At 41.1% G+C, this 20,412-nt stretch overlaps 1 protein-coding gene across 1 annotated transcript in view; it reads right to left on the bottom strand.

Moving 5' to 3' along the window:
* Positions 1 to 4,341: 4,341 nt before the first annotated feature.
* Positions 4,342 to 20,412, bottom strand: part of LOC125523917 (BEACH domain-containing protein B-like) — a 29,306-nt gene continuing 13,235 nt past the window's right edge. The window contains exons 16-40 of the mRNA XM_048688982.1: positions 19,810 to 19,983; positions 18,554 to 18,714; positions 17,840 to 18,128; positions 16,996 to 17,413; positions 16,582 to 16,915; positions 16,271 to 16,459; positions 14,532 to 14,775; positions 14,220 to 14,423; positions 13,930 to 14,151; positions 13,662 to 13,838; positions 13,466 to 13,578; positions 11,659 to 12,102; positions 11,378 to 11,588; positions 10,867 to 11,088; positions 9,937 to 10,392; positions 9,571 to 9,861; positions 9,043 to 9,495; positions 8,913 to 8,959; positions 8,719 to 8,812; positions 8,305 to 8,511; positions 7,686 to 7,811; positions 7,232 to 7,603; positions 6,912 to 7,143; positions 5,254 to 6,018; positions 4,342 to 4,774 (exon numbers count right to left, since the gene is read on the bottom strand). Of these exons, the coding sequence (XP_048544939.1) occupies positions 5,321 to 6,018; positions 6,912 to 7,143; positions 7,232 to 7,603; positions 7,686 to 7,811; positions 8,305 to 8,511; positions 8,719 to 8,812; positions 8,913 to 8,959; positions 9,043 to 9,495; positions 9,571 to 9,861; positions 9,937 to 10,392; positions 10,867 to 11,088; positions 11,378 to 11,588; positions 11,659 to 12,102; positions 13,466 to 13,578; positions 13,662 to 13,838; positions 13,930 to 14,151; positions 14,220 to 14,423; positions 14,532 to 14,775; positions 16,271 to 16,459; positions 16,582 to 16,915; positions 16,996 to 17,413; positions 17,840 to 18,128; positions 18,554 to 18,714; positions 19,810 to 19,983 (6,378 nt within the window). The 3' untranslated portion in view covers positions 4,342 to 4,774; positions 5,254 to 5,320. The remainder of the gene's footprint in view (positions 4,775 to 5,253; positions 6,019 to 6,911; positions 7,144 to 7,231; positions 7,604 to 7,685; positions 7,812 to 8,304; positions 8,512 to 8,718; positions 8,813 to 8,912; positions 8,960 to 9,042; positions 9,496 to 9,570; positions 9,862 to 9,936; positions 10,393 to 10,866; positions 11,089 to 11,377; positions 11,589 to 11,658; positions 12,103 to 13,465; positions 13,579 to 13,661; positions 13,839 to 13,929; positions 14,152 to 14,219; positions 14,424 to 14,531; positions 14,776 to 16,270; positions 16,460 to 16,581; positions 16,916 to 16,995; positions 17,414 to 17,839; positions 18,129 to 18,553; positions 18,715 to 19,809; positions 19,984 to 20,412) is intronic.

Here is a 20,412-nt window from a genome sequence, read left to right as displayed (position 1 = left end):
CACTGTTGGCGCCAATTTCAGACGAGGAGATTGAGAAGGCACTTTTTCAGATGGGCCCTACGAAAGCGCCGGGGCCAGATGGGCTACCAGCCCTTTTCTATCAACGACACTGGTCGTTAGTCCGAGATGACGTCTGTCGGGCGGTTAAGGATTTTCTGCATGGGGTGGGGGCGCCAGATGCTTTTAACGCAACAGTCATTGTGATGATACCAAAATGCAACTCGCCAGAACTCCTCGCACAGTTCAGGCCTATTAGCCTTTGTAATGTTCTATACAAGATTGCGACAAAAGTTCTAGCTAATAGACTGAAAGTGATCCTGCCTATTCTTATTTCTGAGGAGCAGAGTGCATTTGTTCCGGGACGTCTGATTACGGACAACGTCCTGGTGGCTTATGAGTGTGTCCATGCGATTCGGAAGAGGAAGAGGAAGAAGCCGCTCTGTGCTGTGAAGTTAGACATGATGAAAGCATATGATAGAGTTGAATGGGCTTTCCTCCAGCGGATGTTGGAACACTTTGGGTTTGCACAGGACTGGATTAATATGATCATGCGTTGTGTACGGTCGGCCACCTTTTGTGTGAAGCTCAATGGTGGTTTATCTAGGGGTTTTTCACCTTCCCGTGGACTTAGACAGGGTGACCCCTTATCGCCATACCTTTTTCTCTTCTGTGTTGAAGGTTTCTCCGCTCTTCTCAAAAAAGCACAAGGAGAGGGTAGCATCAAAGGAGTGTCGTTTGGGAGCACTGGCCCCCAAGTTACACATCTTTTGTTTGCGGATGATAGTGTGGTTTTCCTTGAAGGATCACATGATAATATGGTTATGTTGAAAGATATTCTGGTGAGATATGAGGAGGCATCGGGCCAACGAGTTAATTTACAAAAGTCCTCTATTTTCTTTGGGAGAGGTTTTCAGGAAGAGGACAAGAATGAGCTCAAAGATGCATTGGGTGTCCAGTCTGAAGCTTTGAGCGAACGGTACTTAGGACTGCCAACACTGATTGGACGGTCCAAGGAGGGTACCTTCAAATATGTGACAGAGAGCTCGAAAGGTAAAGTCGGTGGATGGAAGGGCCAAGGGCTGTCAAAAGCAGCGCGGGAAGTATTGATCAAGTCTGGATTACAAGTAGTACCAAACCACACCATGAGTTATTTTCAGCTTACGAAGAAGATGTGCCGGAACCTGACCTCGATCTCTTCAAAATTCTGGTGGGCGGCAACAAATGGTGAGCGTAAGGTACACTGGATTTCTTGGCGGAAAATGTGTACATCAAAGCGGGATGGTGGAATGGGTTTTAGAGACCCCGAGGCTTTCAATCAAGCACTGCTGGCGAAGCAAGCGTGGAGGATTCTGCAGGTCCCATCTTCTTTGTGTGCTAGAGTGCTAAAGGCACGATACTTTAGCAACAACTCAATCCTGACGGCAACTGCGACCTCGTCTGCTTCGTATACCTTTCGAAGCATCTTACATGGGAGAGATCTACTGCGCGAGGGACTTATATGGCGCATTGGGGATAGTACTTCAGTGAATATACATCATGCGAATTGGATCCCTAGAGCAGGAAGTATGCGCCCTTTGGGGCAGGTTTTTGTTCCGGGTATGGCCAAAGTTGCTCACCTCCTAACTGCGGATGGCAGAAGATGGGATATAAACAAATTGCAAGACATGTTCTCTGAAGATGACGTGAACGATATCAAGCAGATCGCCATTGGGGGCCCTGGTACGGAAGACTACCTGGCTTGGAATTTCACAAAAAATGGCGACTTTGCTGTCCGTTCTGCATATCACTTGCATATGACACTGAACAATGCGACTTCCGGACGGCCGGAAGGTTCAAGTTTTGTGATGAAACATAAGTGATACTTGGCTCTATGGGATACTTCTGCTCCGGCCAAGGCTAAGATACACATGTGGCTAAGATACACATGTGGAGACTGATTTGTAATGGCCTCGCTGTGGGGGCTGAGCTGCACCGTCGGAGGATTAAACCCGGTGTTTTTTGTGTAGCGTGTGGACGGGAGGAGACGGTGCTGCACCGTTTTTGGTCGTGTCAACACTCTGCACGGTTCTGGCAGCTTTTGCATTCAGAAAAGGGAGTTTCGGTGGCGACCCCACCGAGTCCGATCGACTCTCAGAGTGCATTACCGAGCTGGCTGCTCGGGTGGCTTGCAGAAGCATCAGATGAGGATAAGGCGGCCATGATTCAAGCGACGTACGGGCTCTGGTTGGCACGTAACCAGGCGAGGGATGGAAGAATGATATCATCACCACATGAAATCATGGAGACGGTAGCTTCCCACATGAGGGATTGGCAGGATGCTCACGTGCGTGACCCTCGCCCGACAATGGTGCAGCCCAAGCAGAAATGGCGACCGCCGGATGGTGGGTGGCTAAAGGTCAACTCTGATGGAGCAGTCTCTAAGGTGAGCAAGAGCGGAGGAGGCGGAGCGGTGATCCGAGACCAAGACGGGGCATTCCCGGCGGTGCTCTGTCATTGTTTCGGCGGCGTTGACGATCCTGAATCGGTGGAGATTCTGTCCTGCAAGAGAGCTCTTGAGGTGGCGAAGGAAATTAATGCAGACAAGGTACACGTCGAGCTTGACTCCCAGCGAGTGGTACGGATGCTAACTAGCCATCAGAAGGAGCTGTCGAGTGCTGGGTCGTGGATACAAGAGATCAAGTCTCTGCTCAATTCGTTTTCCGATTTTAAAGTTACTTGGGTTCGTCAGTCTGCTAATGTTGCCGCGCATAGGTTAGCGAGAGTCGGTGTCGGTGATGAACTTTGTAAGGTTTGGTTGGGGATTCCCCCGGACTGTGTTCTTGATGTAATTTCGGATGAGATTCCGAACGCATACGATTAAATAAAGCGGCAATAGTTTTCCTCAAAAAAATGCACGGGAAAATGATCGAAGGCGCAATTCGTCGGTGCAAGTTTTTGGGGGACCGAAGTATGCTTACTTGGTCATTCGAGTCAGGTCCAAAGTGTCTCATGCCCATCTAGAATTCAACATAGACAGGTTCATCCATTTTTTAACAAAAAAAGGAAAAGGAAAAGGAAAGGCATGATATGCGTGTGCCCCATCGGTAGATCTATTGGTTAGATTTTGAGTAACTGCGTTGGGTACCCGTGTGCATCTACAAGAAAAGTTTTCGTCTGGATATGATGCATCGATCGAAATAAAATGAAGTCATTTACGAGCCTAATCAGCATCTAGTCACCCAGAGGGCCACACATCACACTCACAAAACTAGTTAGGCACGGGAACAACAATAAATTGGGCAAGATTTCTGACCAGTTTCCGGGGCGATCTTCATCAGATCCATGATACAAAAAGAAAGTAGGAGTACAACATAATTGTTCTACAACGATATTGCAAACAGAGGAAAACAAGATGAAGTAAATCTGCGACAACACAATTCGCAATAGATAATTCCACGAGCCGGTAGCCTAGCCTAGTTAATCGCTAGATCTTGCAAGAACCTGGAGAGGAGATGGAGGTATGCTCGCCATCACGTTTTAGTTTCACGTCCGATGCCAGCCCCGCCATGATCGACGTCTGCTCGAGCGGCTTCAGCCTTCAGGAGCGACGGATCCTCCCCTCTGGCGGCAGCCTCCTCCACCTCTCGAGACCTCTTGGCCCAGTGTACGAGCACCCTCGCCTGCTCCTCCCGCCCCCAAGTACCGAGAGTTTCTCCTTCCTCGATGCCGGCGGCAACAACCTTCTCCAGCACCACAAGCACAAGGCTTGGTTGGTTCATCGTGAACCTGGCCGGCAAGGATCTAGGTGGAGAGGGAAGAGGGAGAGGGAGCGAGCAAGGTCTTGGATTGGTAGACGGAAAGGGAGAATGTGGAGGTGGAGCTGGCTTCTTTTTAAAGTTCTTGGGTGATTAGAATCATTTCCCAATGTTTTTATAGTATTATAGTTCACACACAATTTTCTTACACATCCACATGGAAGACAACTCAAAAGGAAACTCTTGCAAAAGTGCTATAGACCATCGTAGTAGTACCTACTGTCCATAAATGTAGTACACATTAGTGTAGAAACAGAATACAAATTTGTATAAAAACACAAAATTTGCAGTGCATACACTAGTGCAAAATGCAGTAGAAGAATGTGGCTGAGACGAATACAATTGGGACCCGGTTTTGAAGATCTCATAAGAACTAATGCAATAGTGAAAAAGGATTCTGATCTAGACACTTTTTTTTTCTGGAATCTTTTTTATTTTGAGGAATCTAATTATTTTTTTCTGAAGAATCGATCTAGACACTGTTCAAGAGCACCTTTCAAGTTTCAGTATCGTTTTTTTAAAGGCTGACATCAATAATATGTTCTAGAAGTTTCAAGAACCATGAGAACTGCTGGTCTTAGATGATTTGTACACTTTCCAGATTGCTAGGAACGTAGAATACCCTCTCTACCACAGTGAGGAGTTTGGTGATTACAGAGCACTGACGTCTAATACATACAGGCAAATCATGCTGGGGCTAGGCTAACCCTGGCACCACCCCTCCACTACACAACAATAAGAGTGGCAGTGTGCCGTACCGCTGTAAGATGGATGTCAATTGCTATTGTCTACCCTGAAAATCAATTTGGTACTCCGCTAGTCGGTGTTCCTCATGCATGTTAGTTTTCACTACTGTCAGCTTGGTTGCTCATGGATCGTCGTCAGCACAGCATCTTGAGAATCCTTGTTCTCTGAATCTCGCTCCACGTTATGTACATTATGCATGAGCGTGAGAACTGGTGTATTTTTCTGCTAATAACCTGCAGAGAGTACCAACAGAATTCAGCAGTCAATACTTTCATGACGAATTCTGCGCATAGTTGAGCTAAAGCTAACACTTCCAAATGTTAACTTCTGAACTTGGCAGTTCAAATAGCAGTCAGAAGTACTGAACTACTGAAAATTGACGGAAACCCTTAGAACTAAACCTGAGATTAACACAATCTAACAGTCATGGCTGGAGAAATCTTAGGATAGCTAAATGAGACATTATTTCCTAGCTGTGGTACACTTTTCGTATGCATTATAACTTATAAGCAGTACTAAGCCGGGGTAACTCAAGGTTCAGTTCGTTTTGCTGGTTTAAGAGATGAAAATAGAAGGAAGTACTAAAATATAAAGAGATGGTGTAAAATACACATCATACTTAAAATCATGAGAAAAATAAAGACAAAAATGATATAGGGCAATTGAGTGAGACGAGCATGAGAAAAGACTTATCAATTCAAACTTGGTGTACCTTGTGCTTCAAACTTCCGAGCAAGGGTTCTTGTGAGTGGATTTCTCTCGCTACAAGTTACCACAACTCAACCAGCTCCCGAAGGCTTTACACTTGTTTGTGGCATGCTCCCTCGTCGAATTAGAGCAGTTTCTACTGAAAATACAAGCAAGCTACCGTCCTTGGTTCCTGCTATGAAGCACTCCTCAGGGGTCATAGCTAGAGAAGTGATTGCCTTCCCAGCTCCAGCATACTTCCAAACAATATCAAGAGAATGCATAGAACGCAGAACTATTTGCCCATGCTCACCAGCACAAGCCATGAACTCTCCACAACAACTAAGTTCCATGCAATTGAGACGTCCAATGGACGTTGCCGAAGCAATATGTTTTCCATTGATAGAATGCATGTGCAAGGATAGGTCAATTTCAGAATACAGTACCACCCTTCCATGCCTTGTTGCCACCAACTTTGATAAACCAAAGCCAGATGGATGCCGAATGGATCTGACATATCTCCCTTCACGCAGTGTATGGAAAATACAAGTTCCATCTTTCGATCCACTGACAACAATGTCCAGTTCTGTGCTAACAAATAAACATGTTATGATGTCATCATGACCGCACAAGATATGAACAGGCCTTTCCATTATAATATGATCATTTTCTGAAATTTCAAAATTTGCAGTCCTCATTTTTCTCTCACTTGGTCTGCCTCGAAACGCATGCCAGACCATAACAGTTGTGTCATAACTTCCAGTTGCAACCACATTTCCATCGGATGAAACTGCATCACAAAAGTTTCTAACAATGAAAAGGGGAAACAAGAACAATGACAACTAGGACGAGAAATTTCATAAGAAGCAATATGGAACGACAAGAACCATTTACATTTTAAAAATCCAGTCAACGTACAAAAGACAGAAAACAAACAATCGAATGGTCACACAAGGACCCAGAAAATGCCTAATAAAATGAGATAACCAGATCATTAATTTAAAATTTGCTGCTCCGTTTTACTATCCAAATTACCATGCATGAAACAAGGATATGAAGTGGTCAACAGACTTTATTCCTCACCACAAACTACTTCACATCCATTGTGGAAATGCAATCGAGAGAGACGGAGAACATGGCTTATTTCGAGGGGCGCAAGAGCAAGATTTGTTAGCACACGAGGCATATTTTTTTAGGATTGCGAGTTCTTGCATGCAGAGCCTCCAGACCTGCAGTGGTTGCAGTAGGGTTTTGGTCTTCTTCTTTCTTATTCCCTCCGTCTCATAATATAAGATGTTATTACAACAATGTTTATATTATGGGACGGAGGGAGTAGCTTTTAGGCTTCTTCTTTGGCTGTTTACTATAGTTATTTTGGTTCTTTCTGGTTTTGCCGGTTAACCCTTGTAACCTTTTGTGACATGTTTGTGTTCTTCTAATATAAAACGGCCCATATTTGGGTGTGCATGAGCAAATGATTGCAAATTCTGTTACAATTCCAGCTAGGGAACTACAGAAGTAGGCTAGTGCCCTGGGGGTAAGGAAGTCGAGTTGTTTAATCTCCACACTCCTAGGACCGGCTTGGGTACCCATATCTTGGTCAAAGCGAGAGCTACGGACTCCAAAATAATCTGGAAACTTGAAAATAAAATGGATAACATAAACCCGTTAAAATGTCTGTACCTGCAACACAGCCAACAACATCCTTATGCTGCCTGATGCTCTGCACAATTCTTCCATCACTGAGAGAAATTATCTGGAAACTGTTTTCCCAATTTCCACATAAAATCAAATACTTGTCGCTGTTAATTTGCATAGTTGCTAAGAGCTGTCTTCCAAATTTGACGTTCTCAGCCAGGAAAGTGCCAATTTTACGAGGGGAGATAACATCTGAACCAACCCCAAAGAAATTTTCCTACAAAAATAAATAAGTGTTACCAACAAAAGTATATACTAACATGTCAATATTTATATCATTTTATGGTGTTGTAGTCAGGAGAAACCTGTGGTCCAGAAAAGGTGAAATTTCCACCTAACTGCATCCGTGTTGTCAACCACAGCTTCACTGATAATATGAGTCCCTCATTCATCAGTATAATTGTGTTATCCAACAAGCCAATAAATAGTACAGCCGACATATGGCTGATTGTGCTAGAAACACTTGAAGTTAATGTTATTGACTGTGGTGCAAAATACAGTGGATGGGCAATTGGGATAGGAGGCCCTCTTCTTGGATGTTTCACACGAAAAATCTGGATAGGTGTCTGTCCAAAATTCGCAATCTGATCCTCAATAGCATATTTCTGTAACATGTCATCCATGTTTTCCAGATCAACTGCGCCTTCGTATGTCACATAGTAAAATATGTTTGCTGCCTATAAAAGGTAAAATATATAGATCAAATAATATTCCATTGCTAGAGTTTCAAAGACGCTGGCAAAAATAACCTAATTGCACCTCAACGGCAGGCTGTCCCCGTTGCTTGTACCCAAATATGAGATCAATCCAGTGATGGAGATTAGAGCTCACATATTCACTTTCAAGTGCTTCTCTGTTGATGTGAATGAATTCTTCTGGAGAACCCTAAATGTTTGAATGAAGTAAATTATATCAGGAAAAGTACCAAATTACTAAAATAGGATGCGGTTGAACACCAAAGAAATTGAAGATGCGCGTGCAAACCAGTAGACTCTCACTTATAACAAGCATGCTAAATAGAGAGCTACATGAACATCAGAACATGAACTGACATAATTATTCAACAAATTGCTCTTTGCAACATTACAAGTTTATGGAGTTGATCTTGTTAGTAGTGATGGTCAAATCAAAAAGATATTTTCTAGGGAAGACTAGTCTAGCAGCTTCCACATAAGAAAATCCATCTTTTATGTAGAAAGCTGGCTCAACTCTCAAATCTTATAACTGAGATGGTACATTACACAGCATGTGAATATTACAGAAGACCAAACTAATTGTCATTAGAATAAAAATAAAGCTATCCTAGTGGACAAGTAATTCATCAAGATAACAAATATGAAAATCATATAGATAACTGACAAAAAGAAGTATCCATTACCTTCGCCCATGGAGGGAGAGCAACATCACCTAAAGGTTCACCATCCTGCTTAATACCAAGATGATATGAATTTGAATTTTCAAGAAACTCAGGCATATAGAAGAATTCAGGAATAAGCTCTTTGACATCACTTGAATTTGATAAGCTGTTTCTGTAAGCGCCATCAATGCTCTGGAAAAGACGATCTGCATGGTCAAACTTGCCACCCTGTACAAGGAAGTGTCAGACAGGCACAAATGCTGAACAATTATCACATATTAAAGCTACTGCTTTATGAATTATGGTGAAAATGTGGCATGACAAGTGCTGTATTAAGTATCAACAGAAGATGAATGACATTGTGATAAGAGAACACAATGCTCAGTTTTGAAAAATATATGGTGAGAAATATTCTATGACAAGCACATTAACAACCTGAAGGCTACGATGCAGGGTTGTAAAAGGTTCGAGCCTGAGAAGGTAATGAAGAACGATTCCCATGCTAGAGTAGTGAGATCCATAATAAAAACTGCAGCAAAAAGATTCATGGTTCTTAGTACAATTGATGTGAACTCAAACAACAACAAAAGGGAAACCAAAGGAACTGTTTTTAAGAGTCAAGATCTAACCTCGGTATATCAGGATCACAGAAATTAAGATATCTATCTTCAAGATCCTGACAATAGCACATTGTTTATGAGGTTCTCATAAGGGATGCTAACCTAGTTCATGAAAATAAGTACTCAACAGTTACCAGACCTTAAATCGTTTCTCGTCCAAAGCACCAACCGGCTTTGAGAGATCCCTAAAAGTAGATGACTTGTTGAAATCTAGATTTTCTGAGGCATAATCAGCCAGAACCCATGGAAATATAGGGTACTGAGTTAAATCATTGTAAGATCGTCCAGCAAGGGTATTAAGAATCATTAGATACTCAAAATTACTGATTTCCCTCCTTTTCCATCTTTCCTTGGCATTCTCAGCTATTTCAAGTGCAACTCGCCTGTCAACAAATGAAATGACACTATTTTTGTCTTTAATACTTCCTTTAGGAAACAAGGCATCATTCCTGAGGGAAACTAAGAGAGACCCGGCCCTTTTAACATCCTTTTGGGAGGAGAAGTTTAAAAATATAGGTGCATTTGAATCATCAAAGAATATCTCCATTGCAGTATACTGTAGTAGGTAGCGTATCCAGTGAACTCCTTTTATCTGAAACACACGGAAGAAAGAAGATGAAAAGAGTGAGCAAGAAAAATAGAGTGACAGAGAGAGGGGTGGACATACCTTCGCTATATTCCACCTCCTGTGATGTTTGATTTTATTAGATTGGTTTTGCATCAAGCCGCCATTGATTCTAATCAAACTGTCTCGACAACCATAAAGTCTCTCCGCACAGCCCAGCTCGTTCTTCCTATCAGAATCTTTCTTATCTTTGAATTTGCTGAAAACAGATGATCCTCCAGTCCCTTCAACCAAAAAATCAAAAGAAAAATGTAGAACAGTTCGTGTGATATTTAACTGCCCTGCCAGTTTTCTCTTTGGGGTTACAAGAACACAATGAACTGAACATAGCACCTGGAAAATAGAAAGCAAACAGCAATCAACATCTGTCCAGTACCTTCAGGTAAATTTTATGCTAACTTTTTTTACCTTGGTATAATCACTATCTCCATTAGTAGATGATGTGTCTTTCTTATTCTGAACAGTAGTGCGATGATCTGAGGAATCTGCAGCATTATTCTGGTTTTGGTTCTCTGAAGGACTGTGGGAAGATTCACTTGTATCATTAGTGTCCTCAAATAGTCCATAACCACTATCATCTGTGATTCCTCGCACGCCTTTCAGAAGGAATCGCTTCATTTTCTCAGGAACTTTGGTGCTAAAAGAAGGTTGGTCAAAAAATGGCTCTGTAATTTCATTCCTAGAGGATGAAGGTTGGCAAAGACGTTCATCAAACATGTAATTCCGCTTGAGCTTGAACCTCCGCCGCCATTTATCTTCTGTTTTGTCAAGTTTCCAGTGAGTCAGAGCATCATTCGGAAAAGGGTTTGCAGACCATGGTCCCCTCTCATCAATCAGAGCACGGAAAATATGTATCCACTTATCCTGATGCAAGAGGCAAATAATTACTATATGACTATTTTTGAAGTATATATGAATTGCCCAACCATCTCCATCAGGTCGGACTTTTAGTTCTACTGGTTGGTGCATGGAACTTAAGATGGTATCAAAGTCAAGAGGCCTTGGGTTCAAGTGTCGGCTTCACAATTTAAACAAAAAATTGCTTGCCCTCTTTCTGTTCACGTTTAGACCTAATTGAGCCATACGTCAGAGAGGGTTTGGATTGACCAACCTTCTCTATCAGTTTGGAAAAAAAATTGAAACATCAGTTTGGACAGTTGGCTCTACTGGTTTGTGCATGAAACTTAATAACTACTCCCTCCGCTCAGAAATAAGTGACGTGGTTTTAGTTCAAAAAGGCATTGGAAACTACTCCCACGTCACTTACTTCCGAACGGAGGTAGTATATGTCTTCCAAAACTCAAAAAGGCATTGGAAATTTGGCAGTATTTCACTTACTGCAACAATTTGCTGATCCTCATCAAAAGCAAGTTGAAAAGCTGCTTTTCTACTATCATCTGAGGAAAGTGCAGAACTGATGGAGAGATGTATCTGATCATCAACGATCTGCACCAGTTGTGTCTCTTTAGTAAAACGCTCGTTAAGTTCAGAGTTTAGTTTTTGTAGATTCCTTAAGCGATCAGCCTGAACAGCATGCATATGCTTAACCTCATAAGCAGCCTGAAAAACAAATATGACTTTGTCACCACTTAGAAACAAATATGTGTTCTAACATCGTTCGTACATCCAAAAAAAGAATAAACATATAAAGAACGGTTCATCCCCCTTCCCGGCCCACCATGCTAATAAAATGAAAAGGAAAAGACAAACAGCCATACAGCATGCAGTCAACACCATTAGTTGAAGTTGTGCCGCTTGAAACATGTCCTACTCAATGAACTGCTACAAATTTCTAAGACGGCAACAAAAGGTTCTGAACAAATATAAACATAAGGACCAAGGAACAAACCGTGGCAAGAACACGATCCTTCTGTATAAAACTAAGAATGAACCCAGCCTCTTTATTGCTGTTGACTTCAATAGAATCATCTCTGCCCAAGATATTAGTAACAAGCATGGCCTTGCCATATATGATAGTTTCGAGAATCAAGTGTGATAAAACATGGAAGCGTGCACCATCATCAAGTTGCCCATACTGAGATCGCACAACGAGTAAAGACCTGTACCAAGAAAGGAGTTAGAATAATATTTTACACAAGCTTATAACAAAGCTCGATGTATTCAGCATACCATATTAGAAAATGCAGCTTGTTTTTGCTTTGGTCATCGTCTGCAATGAGCAAGGGAAGCAATGACATGAACTGCAGAACACACTTGGATGCATTTTCCAATCCAGCTTTGCAGAGGTACAGAATAACAAGGTGAAAGAAAATTCTCGGGAATATCTCTTCCCTCAATATCGTTGCTCTGTCAGCAAATATATTCATTTTTGCAATACCACTGGATACAACAACAGCCGCCATTTCTGCACCAGGGACGTTCAGAGACTCGACCAATCCACGTGCCCTTTGGCCCAGGGACGGGGCTACAACATTTTGGGGACTCTTCGGGATCAATTTGCTTGGTCCTTTCCCATTCAAATTACATATAATACTCCATACCTTGTCAAAGAAGCTCCACCAATCATCACTTACTTCATCCCCAGCAGCAAATTGGCACGAGCTCCAAGGAAAACTGATAATTGATATCTTCGTTAGAATATCGATGTGCAGCTCCTCAAGTTTAGAAATTTAACAAATCCGAAACAAATCAAAATCTATGGAAAGGCATTGTTCAGCTTGGGAATAATAGCAGTTTAACATATCAGCTTCAGGTTGTGTATGACTCGAATATAAATATTAAATTGTTTAACTACCGGTCTGAGCTCATTGATGTAAATGCAGCTTTATTTTTCCTTGGAGATAACACCAAAGCTTGGCCTCTCGATGCATAGATAGAAAAAACAGTGGGTCTGTATACAAGCCTAAGACCAGAAAACCCTAGACACACCCAAAAGAATAAATGCTGTTGGCAAGCAGCACAAGCTGTCGCCTCCGATTTGTCGTGTCCAAACAAGCTGATGAAAGAAGGGGAGCCTTGGCGCAGCGGTAAAGCTGTTGCCTTGTGACCATGACCATGAGGTCACGGGTTCGAGTCCTGGAAACAGCCTCTTGCAGAAATGTAGGGAAAGGCTGCGTACTATAGACCCAAAGTGATCAGACCCTTCCCCGGACCCTTTGCAAGCGGGAGCTACGTGCACCGGGCTGCCCTTTAAACAGGCTGATGAAACTTAGATGCTTTCTGTTGAAGAGGCACTCATTACAGGATAAGAGAATATCTTACAAGGCCACCAAAGAAAACATTGATATAAAAGGTAATCCAGTGTTAATTCTGCAGGCGGGAGGAAACCCTAACATGACACAGAAAGCCCTGTGTATCGATCCTGAAACAATGCCATGGTGATCTTGATGATCTGACTGCCTGACATAAGACGCATGGCTTGTTTAGGTCAGGCAATGGTACCTCAGCGAATGGGTTTGATGCTCGGTCCTTTGCTCCCTCGCCTTTGCTGCCTTAGCACCTATCTCAGCACCTGGGTTCGATCACCTAGTGTATGCCATCAGAGCCATTCGGAGGACGGCCATTCTTGTGATCCCTCTTCGGTGTGCCTTGCTTTACCGCAAGTAGTGTGGAGGCCTGAAGCAGTGCAGCCACAACAGGGTACGGCTGAGGCATCTGTGCAAGGAGTGGATGCACTGGGAAAGGAGTGGAGATACGTCGCCTAGGGCGGGGACAGTAGAAACACAACAGGGCTGGCAACCAGTGGTCAAATGGTGGTAACCCCTGACCGTAACCTGGGCTCCTGGCACAATACTGCAATATGCACCTCGGAATGAAAAGGGGTAAAATGGACAGGTAAAGCAAATGCATGTACAACAATACAAGGAGTGAGAATGCAGGTATAAGCAGTACTCCACATCTAGCTACACAAGACTCGCATATTTAGCAATAGTAACAAAGCATTTTATGCAGGAAAACATAGGGAAAGAACTAGTACCTTCTACACTGGCCATTGGTCTCAGCATCTAAAATTTCATTTACTGTAAGCTTAATATCTAATTTCCATTTGTCATCGGATGAAGATTCGTCTGTAGTGCTAGGAGATGGAAACTGTAAATGAAAAGGAACAGTATTGAAATGTGTGTATAGAATAAATTATTTTCTGTTTCATAGAAGTATGCTTCAAAGTTTACCAAGAGTTTAATTCCTATTTGATTGACAAGCAACTCCTGGATAAGCTTCAAAAGATGTAAGACATTATCACAGCCAGGCTGTGAAAGGAAAATATTTTCTTCCGAAGATGTCTGAAGCAGGCTCCCAACTATATCATCGAGTATGTCCCGCAGCAAATAAGAACTTGATAGTTGTCCCTGCAGATTCATTAATCCAAGTAATGTCATCAGAATCGGACAAAAGATATATGGTACCAAGCTGTTCATATAAAAGGAGATAACACCAAACCTGGTCAAATTTCAGAAGGAAAAAATGAACTGTATCTTCAAGCTGGTGCCAGCCACCTTTTACAGAGCTCAGGTAGTATGAAAGGACCAACGAGTACAACTTCCTCACAAGAATTAGTTCGTTGATCTCCACATTGTCCAGTTCAGCTTTAGGAGCTGGTTTGTACTCCTTAATTACATCCAGATTTGTCGATGTCTCAAGCCAAGAGTTCCAACCATGCTCCTGATAAAATCATCCCAGGATTAACACGTAGTGAGTAATTTATATAGAGCTAAGAAAGTAATCAGTACCATTAATGCCTCGATGTTCGTAGGGTTTGAACAGAGTAAACCAAGAAGCTTAGTTAAGATTCTCATGCGAGCTGAAGAATCTTGACAAGACTGCATATATTTGAAGATGCAAACCAAAATCCGAGGAAGGAAAAATTGATCCAAGCTTGAAGCGTTGGAATTTGTATCTTTTGATGGATCAGACTGAGAATGTTCTTGTAGGACCTATACAGGGAAAACAGCAGACCACATTTGCAGTTTCAGTTAATTACCAAAAGTTATGGTAAAATAATAAAATGAAACAGTAACATGACACAAAACTGTCATTATGACCTGTTTTGGACTGGTTCTACCCAGAAGAACATCGAAAAAAGTTGCACTAGAATTATCTGAGGGTGGAAATCTCAAGAGCCGTTCAGATATTACATGGAAAAACAATTGAGGTGCTGATATCATTTCTTTTCTAGATTTTCCTGTGGGTAAGGTAAATAATATTGCTCCTTTCTTCTCTGATGGAATCCCGACCAAAAGCTTTCCAAGGAGCTGAAGCCCCAACAATCTGATTGGCTCAAATTCCCTGAGAAATGAACCAAGTCAGATATACCAAAAGAAACATACTACCTACGTTAAACAAGTACTCCCTCACTCCCAAAATAAGTGACTCGACTTTATACTAACTTTGTACTAAAGTTAGTACAAAGTCGAGTCTCTTATTTTGGGACGGAGGGAGTATGACATACCTAGATATTATGGGTTCTCACAATCATGTTTTTTGTAGTAACATACAAAATCCAGTGATGCAATGCACAGAAGATGGAAGGTAAACAGATCGCCGCAGAAACAAAAAGGTTCTTGCAAACAAAACTCTAGTTTTCAGCCCAGAACTTTGGCACAAATCCAATTAACAACAACGAACTACGGAAGCATCTATATTACGACCATGAACTATGAAAATAGTTTACTTTACCCTCTCGACCTAATTTGAAGTGGTTTAAATCTGATGTGGACCCAGTAGACAAGTCTATGCGGGTCCAAGAAGAGATTGACATCCTCTTTACCTCTCTCTTTCTTCTTCCCCAAAATGAATCAGTCTATATGTAGGGAACATCACACCCTGTTCCATTTAATGAGTTCTGTCACTGAACCTTGGACTCACTATTAAGAATTTTTAAGAATGACAAAGAGCTCAAGGGAGAAAAATTGTTCACATAGATGCCAATGCCACATCATTTAAAACACACGTGTGGCACAAATCTCAACCAAAACCACCTGCCAGACCAAGCGAGAGGTAAATTGAACTGTTCTCCTAGTTCAGGGTTGTAACTAAGCAATTTCCTAGTTCAGGGTTGAAAGTCAGTCTTTTCTAGAGTTCGCGGTTGAAGACTAAAACATGGAGATGGATGTCTATGCTACAAAAACTTGTACATGGAAAATGTGGGTGTCGCTGAATAAATTACACATCAGTGAACTGAAATTGTGGTAAAGCGAACTCCCTTTTTTTCTGACCAAATGGACAGACATTTCTGAAACATGAGTCATTCAATACTGCAGGAAGCAGGTCAGAATACAGTAGTGATAGCACACATGCAGAGCATCGACAATAAAGAATTCAGGGGCATCAGTGACAGTCATGACACACCATGTTCAGCTAGGCCCTTCTATATGGTTCAAGATGCTGAGATAGGCAGAAAATGAGCTCTAGAGCCTTATAATGGTGCATGAATGTTACACAACCACTATCCTCACCATTCAATCTGCTCCAATATTCATGTGGTCCATTTTGTTGTTCATTTTTCGTAATTTGCAAAATTCCTTGAGGGAAATCATCACAACCAAATAACTGAGTCAAAGAAAATCACAATCTCTGGAAATTTTCTGTGTTGTTTTGTGGTTTATCAAGCATCCAATTACTTTACACAAGCAAGCAACTAAATTTTTAACCATGGTGAAGTACCATCAGGTCTGATTTGCGTGATAAGCAACATCTCGATTTATATGTTGTGTATTAGTTAGCACAAACTAATGTACATAAAGAAATTAGCTCTGGATAGTGATCAATGAAAATATATTACCTATTAAGAAGATTTAAGAAAATGCAACAGCCACCAAGGACATTTACGTGTTCCAAGAAAGATGACAAAACTGAATCATGTGAAAGAGCGCGAAGGATCATATTCAGTATGTCCTCGATGCATGCTACGTCTTGGCTCCTCTCAACAAATGATATAAGAGCTCCTATATCAGCTGGAGAAATTTTGAGCCTGTGAAATAAGTACAACTATAAGATATCTACATAAGAAATCAAAGGAAAGGGGGGGGGGGGTAGAGAGGAGAAAACATCTAAACATCTTTAAAGGATTCTTTCAAAGTTAGACGTACTTACTTTATGCTCATTTCTGCTAAATTCAGAATCAGAAGCCGAAGCTTGCGGATTTCTTCTATCTTAGGTCTCTCTCCAATAACTTGTTTAGTAATTGGATGCAGCAGCTTTGAACCAATAACACACTTAGAATCTATCTTTTCCCAATAATATTGGCGCACAATGTCAATAATCCTCGGAAGTCCACATAGTAGTGGTAAAAATCTTCCATCCGTTTCAAAATATTGTATCAGTAACATATAAAGATCTCTCTGCACTTCATAGTTTGAATATACCCATATTTCTGGATTCAAATAAACTCGTGAAATAGCATCTTTCAGAAGAACTTTAGACATACCTGAATATGCAGAAAAAATATTAACAATGTGTAGCTTCGTCAGACACACAGGAAAAAATATTAAGAGAGAGAGAGAGTACCGCAGTTCCTTAACACATCGAACATATACTTCACTGCAGGAAGTGTTTTCATATTTAACAGCTGAGGTGGAGCAGCTTGAAGCAAGAAACCCAGAATGGATAACCCAGAAAGAAGATACATCTGTTGTTGATTCGATACATTTCCATCCAGAACAGACGCGACAAGCTCAATAACCTCAGCTGCCAATTTATCATTGATGACAGATGTATAACAATATTGCCCACCATTAGTTACAGCGTCACAAAATTGAGTGAAGAGAGGAAAAAATACAGAGACTCCTCCAACACAATAAATAATATCCTGTGGCAAGCGTCGTGAACATAACTTTGTCCCGCCGATGATTGTTGCTTCAACTGTGCTTTTGTCAGCACTATCAAGTGTGGATGACACACTGAACAAAGTCTTGCTGTCACTAGCCTGAGAATACGTGGGAAAGAAAAATATTCTGTAAGTCAGTCTGAATTCATTGTAACTCCAAAGAGCCCAAAATCTGCTCAAGGTTGCCCAACATGGAGCAATTTGGACACATATAGCAAACTACATGTTTTTTTCCCAAACTACAGTTTGTGCAGAGTTGCTATGTTTGGTTCCCTTAAGTTTATAACTCCATATGCGGTCCAAACTTTCTGAAACTTTTGCAGGGCCAATCCCATTTCCTGTTACACTATCTACTACTCCCTCCGTCCCAAAATATAAGAATGTTTTTGACACTACACTAGTGTCAAAAACGTTCTTATATTTTGGGACGGAGGGAGTACACACGTGGGCAAACACTACCTGGACTGGAGTGTTACACTTGATGAAATAAGTACAACGTCATGCTTATCAGAAAGAGATTGGAACCTGTGCATTAAGACCAAAAATAATCTTTGATGAGATGCCGTCTCGTGCGTCCAAAATTCCCCTGTACAATGAATCGTCGCCATGGAAGGAGTACATATAACTTGGTCCCAGATTATATATGCCTTTTATTTGCTCTGAGGAGAGAGCATCAGAAAACACATAAACTGGGCCCATTTGACCAGTAAAGGCGGAAGTCCTTTCAAAACCAATAGAATTAGGTTCATCGCCAAGAGGCGTCAGTTCTGTACCGATGGTGCAGCGGGTCATTACCTCGTTGACTTTCGCATACCTAAAAATAGCAACAAGAACTTATGAACAATATTAACAGTATCTCTTCTTTTCCAGAAAAAATAATAATAACATGGCAACATGGCATTGTCTAAACTAGGAAGATATCCAGACAAATTCACTCTATTGCAAAGTCTTGGGAGTTCCATATGTTGCATGGGTGCTTTGAGCCAGACTACACTATGGGTCTACCAATTAGAACTATACATGAGTGAATGCTTTAACATATGAAAGCACATGTTGAAGAACCTATCTTTCATCGATGTAACAAGATGAATAAATAATTACTTATACACAATATTATGTAAGAAGTTTTAATTGGAAAATATGATTAGAATACATTAATGTAGCCACATATTAGGCCCCAATGCAAAATAGATGATGCCAACATCATTGTAAATTACGGATGAAGAATGATTTCCTCACCTACACTTCTCACATGATACTAGCTCCCCATCAACATAGCATCTCAGCTGGCTTCCTCCAGAAAAAGCCCTTCCTATTGTATGAGTAACAGAAAGGAACTTCCACTCCTTCGGTGGGAGCTTGAGTTGTAACAAAACACACTGATGTTTTTTATTGATAGACTGCCAAAGCAGGGAAGAACCAGACTTTAGGATAGGATACAAAAATACATGGCCTACAAAACAAACATATGGCTACCATGGTGGAAGCAAACATGAAGACCTTCATCATCTGAAATGCCTGTGGCCCAAGATTTAGACCAAAACTAGATGTTGTCTTTCATGGTTAAAGGCAATGTGATCTATTATTACCGCATGGGCTGGCATGTCATGAGTAACACGAATAAAAAGTTCTTCCTCTGCCCGACTTCCACCCACATTGAGCATGGGTACATCACAGTAACCCGTCAATATATCAAATTCTCACTGCCTTATTCTACACTAATGGGTATAGAGTTAGAGGGGAAGGGAGTGTCCACAATGGCAAAACTGCTCTGGAGCCAATGCTACAGGGTTAATTTATTTCGTGTTTTTAGTTTAGGGGGATGGGATATCTGGTTTTCTAGTTTGGAGAGGTATGGAAATCTCTGCAGGTTTAGAGTAAATATGAACAATTCCTTTCTAAACTCAACGATATTTTGCATCCACACAATGTAGAATGTAGTTAAAGAATTTTTTTGGATGCAACAGATTTACCTCTATAAATAACTAGTCACAACTCATAAACATCGTATGGAGCTATAAGCAAGAGAGAATCAGTGTAATCACATCAAAATTGCTCAATTTAGCCAACATTAGCAACGCATATTTAAAATTATGGCATAGAGGAACTGGGGTTTTCTCTGAACTTTTATGAAATTAGTAAAAATGTTGCAGTGAAGTTGTTGTTTTTTTCGAGAAAACGTAAAAGACTTATGCGTTTCATTGCATTGAAATTATCGTGTCAATTTCCATGAATCCCCATTGAGGCTGTTATTGTGTCAGTTTCCACGTATTTGTGTTAAAATCTGGAAGTTAGATAAACTGTGTTGAGAAAATTATCAAGTGATGTAGTCAAAATGGAGATTTTTGATTATTTGATAGGGCAAAGAAAGATATGGTTCTATCTATATGCTAGCTAGCTAACAGAAGCCATTAATCTGATAAAACTGTTTCACAACAATAACTGCAATTCAAGTACCTGATTTGACTAAAGATGAGGTAGAAAAACACCATTACCTCATATACTAGAGCACTTTTGCTAAGCATGGCTGAGCACCCCCTTCCATCTTCTGTGGAAAAGGAGAAAAGGCCCATCATACCATTTTCTGGGAAGTTTTCTACCCTCAACCAGCAAGAAAAAGATAGTCCTCTATTATAAGGCCATTGAAATGGAGATTTTATTTCTATACCCTATCAAAGAAAAGGAAGATGTCAGACCATCACCACATTATGTATTGTGTAGTATCTGTGACATATAAAATGTTCAAAAGGCACATGAAAATGAAATAGATAAATTGATGTTAGTGGCAGAACATCATCGTCAAATGTTATATGTGCAACCATAATTAACTCCACTCAAGGTAAAATATGTCTAGAAACATACAGCAGAAGACATGTACAAGTACTAAAATGGCAGAATTTCATCCGCAAAAGGCTAGGAGATCATTAGGAACACTCACACAACTTACTACCGTGGTTGCATAGCCACACCTTAGTGGTGTCAAACTCCCCACAAACCCATTTTCAGTGCAAAAAAAACTAATTTTCACCCAGGAAACACTGAGAGTTCAAAACTTCACAGCCTGTCACTATTAACATGGATAACAAAACAAACAAATT

Source organism: Triticum urartu, chromosome 7, assembly GCF_003073215.2.
Source record: "Triticum urartu cultivar G1812 chromosome 7, Tu2.1, whole genome shotgun sequence".
Taxonomy (NCBI): domain Eukaryota; kingdom Viridiplantae; phylum Streptophyta; class Magnoliopsida; order Poales; family Poaceae; genus Triticum; species Triticum urartu.
The sequence above is the reverse complement of the archived record's forward strand: the minus strand, read 5'-3'. Positions and strand labels throughout refer to the sequence as shown.